Source organism: Mizuhopecten yessoensis, unplaced genomic scaffold (assembly GCF_002113885.1).
Source record: "Mizuhopecten yessoensis strain PY_sf001 unplaced genomic scaffold, ASM211388v2 scaffold5913, whole genome shotgun sequence".
NCBI classification, from domain to species: Eukaryota; Metazoa; Mollusca; class Bivalvia; order Pectinida; family Pectinidae; genus Mizuhopecten; species Mizuhopecten yessoensis.
The window spans coordinates 397,231-408,932 of NW_018406286.1; the positions used below are offsets into that span (position 1 = coordinate 397,231).

Below are 11,702 nucleotides of genomic sequence, written 5' to 3' on the forward strand. Positions count from 1 at the left end.
GTATGTGTGTGTATTTTGGGAGGCTGTGATATGTTTGTGTTTGTCTCCTTGTGATAGTGCGGAACTGATGGCGACTTTATAGTGCTACCTCACTGAAACATACTGCCGAATACACCCAGCAGGACGCCCCACCGGTCACATTATACTGACAACGGGCGAACCAGTCGTCCAACACCTAAATTGCTGAGCGTTAAGCAAGGGTAGAAACTACCATTTTTACAAACTCTGGTATGTCTCGGCCAGGGGGCAGAACCCAAAGCCTTCCTCACAGGGGCAAACGCTCAATATGACTTACTAAGTGTAAACGGATGAAGACAGTGAAAGAGAGTATCCATGAATACATATATATGTATTATCTAGAAAAAAGTGGCCAAAGACATTGAATTGAAATAAAAAAAATCACAAACATTTCTTTTTTATATACTTGTTAATGCATATATACACATTATGAAAACACTCGGAAAAGGTTATTCGTCTCGTTAATATTCGTTTTTACAAAAAAGTTTGTCCCTTGATTGAGGGAAGGTGTTTGTCTAGCCCCGCACTAATTTGTCACATTCCGGTATTATATATATCCTGGTGTCTATAAACATTGCTCAAATAGGTGATAAATGTAGAAGAAACATGTTTTATATTTGAATCATCACAAATGGATTAGGCACAAGTTATTTCAACTTATTATAGTCCTTACCAAACTACATAACACATTAATATATGCTTATATATTATGTCACAAATAATTCTAACACAAAAAATATGAGAACAGGAAAGAGAGTGCAGGAGATTAAAAATGATGTGGTATAGTAACGTTGAATAATCTTCAGCTATGTACTTAGAAGAATGAACACGTAGATAACAAATAATCCAAATTCGATGATTTATTAATAACAAAAAAACCTTAACATTCACAATCTGATTTGGTATTAACTATATCACAGTCTTTTTGTAGATACAATCACAGATACACATTGCCGTTATACATTTTGCAATATTCGGACCAGATTGCGGCTTGTTTACGTTGCAACAAATGTTTGCGTATAAATAATGTGCTTTATAAAGACGTCTGTGTTTGACGTTATTATTGGCTGCTCATGTGATTTTGTTGTTTTCTGCTTTGTTTACACATTTTAACAACTAAACTAAAATGGGTCGGTATAGAAGCATGTTGAGCTCTGAGGTAAAAGAACTAGCTTGGGAAATACGGGAAAAACTATACGTTATGTTTCAGAATGACTTGGTATACCGAATAAACAATCGGGAGTCTGGAAACACTAATTGAACAGCGATGTTCTTGAGAAAACATTCCACGTCGAAGTGGTCGGAAGTCAGCGGTGACAGCTCGGGACTTCATAAAGTTGAAGCGACTGGTTTGGTTTGGTTTAGTATTATTTAAGCTCCTATCTACAAATATGTTCTTTTTAGGACGGCCTCCCAATTGTGAAAGATGCATGAGTGCAGTGTATGCGTGCAGTGTATGCGTGCGTGTTTTAGGAGACTGCCATAAAATCGTGTTTGTCTCCTTGTGATAGCGCGGAACTGATGCCGACTTTATAGTCCCTGAAGGTTTTCTTAAGTACAGTAATGAGATCAAAGGTCAACTTAAAGTGGCAGTCCGGGACCAAACGTCAACATTGGTTAAAAGCTGTTACAATCTTCTTCGGGCCTGGTCATGGTGCCGAGAAAAAAGAAGACCGACAAAAGATAATTTCTGGAAAAAGTAATATTTTCGGATGAGTATAAAATAATTGTAGTACACTTTTCCCGTGCGTATGTTTTGCGGAAAAGGGGCGAAGGCTGGAGGCCTGAATCATTGGCGCCACGTCCATGCAAACCATGTTACGAAGTCATGTAATGGAGATGCATAAAATAACACGGAGTTGGCACCCGGATATTTTTGAAGACAATCTGGACAGACTTGTCGCTGCCCACCGTGCACGAGCTACCAAGGATTTTATTCAAAGATACGGAATAACGACAACAAGTTAGCCAGCCCAGATAATAATATAATCCAAAATATGTGGGTATTAGAAAAAAGTAAGCTAGAACAACGTGTTAGGATGATCGCTAGCCGAGATAGTCTTTTTCTTGAAATCGGGAACATCTGGGAAAAGATAAATCAAGACTATGTTTAATGCTGTACCGATCTATTCTTCGGAGATAATTGAGTGGCATTCGACTGAATGGACATCTCACAACGTACTTAGTAAGTTGTATTTAATTATTTTAATTTCTGAATTCGATTTATTATGTTTGGCAGTTGACCCACTTGCCGTAACGAAAGTAAACATGCCGCCATCTTGTCCGTAAAGGTATTTCATAATACTGTACACTTTATAAACTAGTGTAATTTTGTAGACTAACAACATTGGTCAGGTACGTGCATTCATGGAATTAAATACATGCACGTACCTGACCAAACAACACGTTCGAATCAAACAAATATTTATGTAATGTTTGGTTTTAGTTTAGCCAATATTTTCTATCTGGGAATGCGTTTAACCCTTATTGAGCCATTTCTTTTAATGATATGGCTGCTTTTCATATTTGGCAAATTACTATTGAAATGTACTTAGTCTTATATATATCTAATTTCTAAACTACGTTTTACTCAAGTATTAAACAGATTATCATTTTTGGCTACAATTTAGATACATATCATAGTGAAAAACATAACAGAAAGCATGTTGAAATTATGTCCAATTTGAAAAGCTGGGCTATGGTGTATAAATAGTGGATTATATATAGTTTTGTAAATTAACGATGTTAAATGATCTAACTGAAATACTACCGTTGTAAATAAGGCACTGACTCATCTTAATATTTCTGAACAATGAACATGTATGCGTAAGTTCCGATTTCACAAGCATTGTTAAGAATGAACTTGTACCTCGATTTTAACTTCCATCATCACCACTTCCGGGAACTACACCTCTTCCAAACGTCTGGTCGAGCTTTCTGATTAAGTTGATTGCTTTCGTTTTGATTGAACGCGGAACTGGAGTGCGCTTGTTCATGTAAAACTTGATTCTCCTGTAGTAGCCCTCACGCATGGCAAATTCGAAAGTTTTCTGCTCAAACTTTTGAATAGTGGAGTCAAGTTCTGCCTCCATCTGCTTCCAATATAAAGCTGTAAAATTCAGCAATACACAACGTGTTACGTTTAGGTTAGGTAACATGATCAGAAAAGGGCAACTTTTTTAAATTGGTCATAAACAACAGATATAAATAAAAGTACGATACAGTGCATACTGCATAAGTAAGTATAAAGATAATATGAAAGTGTATTTAAAACTGTAGTTCAGACATAAATTTGATGGAATTATTGCCTATAAGTGTAAATTAGAAACAAGGAAAAGGTTATACGGGGACACTTGATAAAGCACATAAATAATTAGACAAGGTGTTCCGGAAGGATAAGCGTATTCTCGTTTTCTGCGACATAACATCCCAACACCATAGCCGAACATATATATGATACGCATAAATATATCAATATAGTCATGGTGTAACAATTGACCGACGGGTCTGGCCCCACCCCTTGTAACTTCATCCCTGAGCCATAACTTTTAAAAGGTTGAGATCCTTAACAAGTAACCATGTATACCATTGCTTTTCTCAAGAAAGGAATTAAACCATGATAGTTTTTACCCTAGGGTCTAGTCCCACTCCTAGGGACTTTACTACTCTGCCATAACTTTGCAGCGGTTTAGATACCCACCCCGTTACCATGTATACGTTTGATAAACATACAGACATAAACACAGCCATATTAAATAATTAACCCTGGGGTATGGTGTCACTCCTCACATGGAAGTGATCAAAATTGATTTGCTGCTACAATTACCAGTTTTCCCAAACAAACAACAAATCCAATCCTAGGGACTTACTTCTAGGGCCATATCTTTGGTTGAGATGCCTACCTCATAACATAATACACCATTACTAGGCATCAATAGACTAGCACAATCATAATATCATTAATATTGACTCTTGTGTATAGCCCCAACCTTGCCTTAAGGCCTTTATTTCTGGGTCCTAACTTTTGAAATGTGCAAAATATTTAGGTTAATGTTCCACATGTGTGCTGGAAACGTTTGCCACGGAACTAAAACAATGATATTGTAACCCGGAAGTAAATCACCATTAACAGTTAAGGTCATTTAAGGTGATCGGAGGCGTGAGACGAACACATTCTTAAAATTATTGAGAAAGCTGTGGATTTATTCAAAAGGAGTGTTTGCAACAATCGTGTTTTGAATAGTACAGCTAAGGTATCGTTTTTTATATTGGAATGTTACAGGGCTGCTGATTTATACTTACATATCACGACCTTATTGAAGCGCGGGTCCTCTTCTCCTGACGGAGATGGTCTAAGCCAAAACATGACATCTTTCTCATGCCGGGACAGATGCGTCGCTGGAGATGTGACGCTGTATTTCTTAGCGATGTGGTCCAGTGTTATTTGGACAACACGATCTTGTAACTCTTTCGTTCTGTCTCGAATAACCGGGTCCTTACAGTTGTATGCGGTCCTAAGAGAGCTGTCGCACTGTCCGTTCATTATATAAAACAAACCGTTCTCGGAAGCCATGCTCTCCTCTACGCTATCGAGATCTTGTTCAATAGACTCTTTTTTGAGTCGTTTTACAAGGGGAGGGAACTTTTCAACATCGTTCATGCGAAGTCTCTGAATAGCCATTTTTACATCTTCATCTTCTATGTCTTTAAATTTGAAATCAGGTGAATATTTTGAGTCGATCGCGTTCACAATACGACCTACTTTTTCGTCAACCCTTGTCTTTCTCTGCACTTTCATCGTCTCATCGATAAGGAAAAGAATGTCTTCTTCCACGCGCTTGTTGAATGTATCTACTAAACCGCGCTCTTCTATGTGTCTGAAGTAATGAGAACAGTTATTTTTGGTACAATGGAAATTTACATCAGAAATGTACGCAAAAAAGTATATACGTGATCACTGCTTGTATCCACTTAGAACTGATTGAGTTTCATCGTATCGATTAATTATGTAACGGTAATGTTTAAGTTGGCCATTATCTTATTGAATTTTGAGGGTTTAATGTGTCTAAAGTTATCTAAGAACGTGCCTCAATACATGCAATAAAAGTGCATGTTTGTATTTTTTCTAAAATAATGTTATAAAATTTGTATTTTTGATCGAAGTACAAATTACCTTTTCATTGTGTAGTACACTTCTGGTACAATGGCTGTGACGTCATCAGCCGCATAATCAACCATTTCATCAAATAGTGGACGTCTTGCCCAGTAATCGCCAATCTCTCTTAGGCACAAATCCTTTGCGAACAAGAAACAATATGCACTTTATTTTACAACATTTGATTATAGTTGGCCCCCTGCATACTCGGGAGTTTAACTCCGTGTCTTTCACGAAGTGGACAGGGGAAAAAACAAAACAGGTCTGCTGCTCCCTTAACAACACTAGAGATCTTTTTCGTTTAAAACTTTCCATACTTTTTAAAATTTTATTTTCTGTTTCATGCCATGTCTCTTTAGGCAACGGTCCTCAAATGACACCGATTCATTAGAATATGGCGCCAACGAATACGATTCCGAATTCCGCACTTTAATGATTCAGTCATATTTCGCTGTATCATTGTTGTTGTTTTATTTTGAAATGTTATTAACATAAATACAATAATATGAGCATTCTTCCTTAAGTTCCTTTATAAACGTTATCATCAGAAGTTATGTTTATAGGGTTATGAATGCATTGTTAATCAGCGTCTTTTTGAAGCTTTTCCAGGCCCAAATAACATAATACAATCGATGGAAGCAAAATATTTTGGGACGTTAGGCTGATTCAGGAATCTCGTTTGCACTGACGACACAGAAACTTAAATATCGAAAATATAATTGAACATCTATTTTTAGGTAGATATTAACTAGAAAATGCATAACGAATATAAACCAATTCAACAGAATTTAGTAATGTTGATGCCGGTATGAACAATAAACAATGCCGTTCAATCGTTACATATTTCTCTCATGGTGGAATAAACCAATATTTTCGCTTTTGCTCTGAACTCGATAAAAAAATCGGTATCCTACTTAACTCGTGAAATATGTATGATGCTCAACAGAAAACCAATTAATTGTCTCCAAATATTCTGTGATATATTATATCACTTTACTTTTTACATGAAATACAAAAGTTAAAACCTCTACATGTTCGGAGAAGGGACCCCTGCACAATCGGAAGATTTCTTCTATCTGCTACTAAGGGGTCATTTGTTTGGTTTGTTTTAATTTTATTTAACGTCATATTAACAGCTTAGGCTTAGAAAATTAGAATAATAAGAATAAGTAAGAAACGGAACAATAACAACAATTCACCCGACTTCGTTCGAGTTGAATAAATAATAATAATAAGAAAAACTGAGCAAAAACAATAAGTCCCCCCACTTAGTTTGGGGGACTTAATTAATCCATCAACACAGCTAGTTGTTAGTGGATCAAGCATCATCATTCTCGGTTCCTTACCTTTATTGCATCGTTTTGATCTTCGACTTTGGCAACCGACGAATACTTCTTACATATCTCCTCGAGGTTCAGCAAAGAAGCAAGTTCTCTTCCCTCGCTCTCCTGTATCACCAGGTTTGCTACCTGTGGTGTAGAGGTATATTTTAGTAAAACACACGCACATCTGTATACATAAGATTTTGCATGAGTTAGCATATACTTTTTCATTTAAAGACGTTCAAATGAAATGGACAAACAAATATTGGGTGTTGCATCATATGACCACGATTCTGTACGAATAATACGAAAAACTAGAAATATGTCAAAATGACATGAAAGTCACCCCATCATTCTGTATGATCTTTATCAGATAAATCATTGACCAACTAAGACTGATATAATTCCAACTGTCAATCAAAATGCTAAACAATGACCAAGTGTAAATACATACACGCTGTTCAGGTAGCCATGCCAACGCATTGAATTAATAAGAACCATGTGCCAAATATAACCTTAGCGTTGACCGACACCTCGAATACGGGGAAATCTGCGCGCTGACACGGTCACCTGGCATGGGCAGAACATGTAGTTGGGATTTAATGTTGTTGTTTTTACAACAACGAGTTTCAAAAAGGATTCAATCTTATATACGGATAAATCGTTTACTTTTTTTGTTATAAAATTCACTTTTCAGAGTAGTTTTCGACTGAATCGGACATCGATATCGGACTGTATTTGGCTGTTTCGAGCCCGTTAATATTTATTTTTTAAACTCTAACTTTTATCATTATCGGTTCAATTCGCAAGGATTGTCACCTTGTAAATATCTGTCGGTTGATAGTCTCACGCGACCTTGACTCTTAGCGGTACACAAACTTGCTAACTTTACCCATGTCTATTTGACACATTTCTACTGTCAAAATTGATTAGTTCAGCAAGATTTTACCCTAGAACCACATTTTAACCCCAGCGTGCTAAATACGATGCAAATCTTCGTTATGTTTCCCCAAACGTGGTATTTATCAATTCACAACGAAACGTCCTGAAAATTTGGGCCAGGTTTACTCGAGTTTATTTATTCGATTCTATCGTATAATATGACTTGAGCTTGCAACTTTTCGTAATTGTCAAATTGGCAATGCAAGCAGGGTTTATTAAACGAAATCTAGCAGTTTATTGCTGCGAGCATATTTCAAAACATTTCCGAAAATCCTCGAAACATTTACAATAAATGGTGGCGACCAAGGACTGGTTTTGGATTGTTCTTGAGTATCGTGTACACCCCTTTCTTGACACTTCATTTTTTCTTAAAAAATGTGCGCACTAAACGCAAATATTAACGGTAGTCGTTGGTCAGACATAAAATATCTAAATCAATAGCAATTTATAATATTACATTTTACCCCTTCGTGAACTTCAAAGGTGCCTGATTTATACTTTAGGTTATATGCAATTCCCATGTGAAATTTGGAACGCCTTTAGGTTTTATGTTATTCCTGTTTGAAAAGGAAATAGATATCGGAGTTATCCAATAGCTTGTAATAAGCGCCTGGTATATTCCGACAGAAGCAAACACACGAAATCACATAACAGCGAAAGGCAACAGATGTCAAAATCTAGGACTGAAACCGAGATTAATAGTCCCCACTGGGGTTCCACTAGATGCGACTAAAACACCTTTTATACGTTATACCTTTTATAACAAGAGTTATACTATCTCACCCCAGATAATTCTACCTTTTATCATGAAACATAGATGTTTGGTTTGGTTAAGTATTGTTTAATGTCCTATCAACAGCTATGGTCATTTAAGGACGGCCTCCCCTGTGTGCGAGATGCATGCGTGAAGTGTATGCGTGTGTGTTTTGGGAGGCTGCGATATGCTCGTGTTTGCCCCTTTGTTATAGCGCAGAACTGACGCCAACTTAATAGTGCTACCTCACTGTACAACCAACTAGGGTTCATATAATCATAAATGTAAGAATATGAATTTGATTCACTAAACAACAAAATAACTTTGAAAGCAAATAAACACGATGTGAAATCATATGGCATTTTCTGAACTTACATTATTATATTTACCAAAATATCAAGCGCTGGTTGGAATAACGACACACATATTAGTTCAGAAAACATATTCATAATCTACGATGATAACTATTTCTTCATTTTCACTTTACAAAAAAGTAGGGATATTTTGTTAAATTGTAATTGTGTTTATTCGTATAAGAACATGTATGTTACCTGTGTGTCAAAAACGTTCCGGAGTCGGATGTTAAACTGATGGTACAGGGCAGCACTGTGATCAGAACAGGAATGGATCACCTGCAAACAGGAATACATGGTAAAATTGCTTAATCTAGTCGAATCAGTGGTTACTTTAACGTTAACTTATGTTTTTCTTTCATAATTATATGCTTCCGATAAGATTGTCAAATAAGGGGTCATTGGTTTGGTTTGGATTAAATTGTTTAATGTCATATTAACAGCTAAGGTCATTTAAGGACGTACCTCCATGTGTGAAGTGTATGCGTGCTTGTGTGTGTATGCAGGATACAGGGTATGTTGGTGTTCTTTTCTCCTTGCCGACTTTAAAGTGCTACCTCATGTTAAACAGGGAATAACAACTGCCATTTTTAAGAACTTTGGTATGTCCATGCCTTGCGATAGAACCGATTGCCTCCCTCGTCTTAGCGAACGCTCAACATTAAAGAAGCGAGATATTGCCAAACGAGGCGGTAGGAAATAAAATGTAACACGTACTTATTGTAATGGGGACCATTACAGAAGTCCCCTAAAACGAACCCTTTACTACGAAATGATTTGAAACCAGAAATGGACGTTATGGTTGTATTTGTGTTGTAATAAGGTACATAAACACCAATTTTCAAGAAAACCGGACGATATTTAAATTTTGAACTATTTGTTGCCTCCCCTTTGCGTCCATTTTGTTTTAAGATTCAGAAATCAAGTATGCACACTGCCTCTGATACGTGAACACACAATGAAAATGGCGGAAACCTCACTGGCGGAAGAAAGGTGAAGAAATAAGAATAATGACTAGAATTGCAATTGCGAGAAATAGCAGAAGTCACCCGCCCCCTCTCCCCCCTGTTAATTATACAGCCATTTTTTTTTATTTTTTTTTTCAAAGCACAGACAACGGAGTTGTGTTCGAAGTGCCATACTACATCTACATACCAAATTTCATCACAATTGGATGATATTTAAATTTCGACCAATGAGAGGCCAGGAAATGGCAGATATAAAGTCGAAATATGAAACACACGCTACGAAAGTGACCGGTGTACCATGATATACCTATATATTAAATATCATGAAAATCTGACAATATCGAAAATTGGACCAATCAGAGACCAGGAAATGACAGCCATTTTGTTTTTTACAAAAAGAACACCGCAGTTGTGTTCGTAGTGCCATACTTTACCTACATACCAAATTTCATCAAAATTGGACGATATTTTTATTACGACCAATCAGAAGCCTGCATTTAGCCGCGATTTTGAATCCAAAGTGATTTTTTTTGTTGAAAACGATCGGTGTTATGTTATCATCCCTTCAACAAATTTCATTATGTTGCGTCTAATAGAACGAATGCTATTACTGGATATGATTTCGGCCAATCAGAGGCAGCGGCGACCATCTTGGATGGTTGACCTGGGGAAGAAAAGGATGTGCACAACTACACATCGTACTGATTATGTATGCAAAGCATGATAAGATTACCTTTAGTAGTTCCTGATATAAGCCGGAGAAACTTTTTACAGCGGAATAATAACAATAATAATGATAATAACAAGAAGAAAAAGTAAGAAACGTAACAATAACAATAAATCACCCGACTTCGTTCGGGGTGACTTAATAAAACAGGAATTGCAAAAGCGAGCAATAGCGGAAGTCCCTCCTCACCCCACCTCCTTCCCATGTTAATAACAAAGCCGTTTTGCCAACACTAACACCACAGTTGTGTTCGTAGAGCCATACTACACCTACATACCAAATGTCATCAAAATTGGACGATATTTAAATTTCGACCAATCAGAAGCCTGCATTTGCCGCCATTTTGAATCCAAAGGTAAAAAAAATGTCGGAAACGAGCGCTTTCACCGAGTTTCATTAAGTTCCATCACCGAGAACAGATGTTATTAATAGATATGATTTCGGCCAATCAGAGGCAGTGGCGGCCATCTTGGATGATTGACCCGGAAAAAAAAGTTAGATGCACAACAAGACATTGTACTGACTATGTATGCAAAGTGTGACAAGGATCCCATAAGTAGTTTCTGAGATTAAGTGCGGAAACGATACGGCAGAGGACTAATAATAATTACAATAAGTTTATATAATAATCCTAATTATTTTGTAAATGACCCTAGCGACTAAACAACGACTGTTCTGAGAACATCTTGACTAAATTAGATGAACAGACCACATGGGCTTTGTGAACAATGCTTACTTGCCGAAATAAACGCAATTTAAATTCCAATTTAATCCGCCTTGCTACTTCCAGTCGCCATTTTGTAAACAGGACCTAATCTCGAGCTGATGCGCGTTTGAAAGAGTTTAAAGTATTGCAAAGCTTCTAAACGATCGTGCCCAGAAATACTCTCTAAGGATGATATTTTTGATAAATTTACTATCAGTTATTTACTATATTTCTTTCCTGTATCACTTTCATTAATTCATAAAAGAACAAATTTATTTTTTCCCCTTCAATCTTTTTTTCTTTCAAATGTTAAAACACATTTTTTTGGAAAAAATGTTCTAGTTTCCAGATTATGATCAAACGTCGTCTGCTTCGCAAACATTTAAGAAAATAATATTTACAATGTATTGATATTTGTTTTATTAACTAGTTTATTCTTTAAACTATCTTTTATTAATAATATCAAAAAGATTTTGCATTTTATGACGTAACCGGAAGCGCACTTGATACGAGAACGTGACCCGGAAATAGCTCACAACATAATCAGGACAGTAATAATTAACAGACGTTTATCGAACATTAACAGATTAATACCGTATGTATTGAGACACTGATGTGCTAGAATTCAACACAAGGTAACACTCGTTTAATCCATTGCTATCACATCAAGTACTAACTGACATTTATGCGGAAATATCAGCATTAAATGTTTGCGATCGCGCAGACCTACTTTCGTTTTACAGTTTACATACATTTG

The 11,702-nt window shown here is 36.5% G+C and overlaps 1 protein-coding gene across 3 annotated transcripts in view; it reads right to left on the reverse strand.

Moving 5' to 3' along the window:
- Window positions 1-859: 859 nt before the first annotated feature.
- The window catches only part of LOC110451282, a 27,979-nt gene continuing 17,136 nt past the window's right edge, over window positions 860-11,702 (reverse strand). For 2 of the 3 annotated variants that reach the window (XM_021499205.1, XM_021499204.1), the window contains exons 3-7: window positions 8,743-8,823; window positions 6,520-6,642; window positions 5,192-5,313; window positions 4,321-4,895; window positions 860-3,127 (exon numbers count right to left, since the gene is read on the reverse strand). In XM_021499205.1, coding sequence (XP_021354880.1) covers window positions 2,895-3,127; window positions 4,321-4,895; window positions 5,192-5,313; window positions 6,520-6,642; window positions 8,743-8,823 — 1,134 coding nt within the window. In that variant the 3' untranslated portion in view covers window positions 860-2,894. The remainder of the gene's footprint in view (window positions 3,128-4,320; window positions 4,896-5,191; window positions 5,314-6,519; window positions 6,643-8,742; window positions 8,824-11,702) is intronic. The other variant, XM_021499206.1, reaches the window with a different exon arrangement.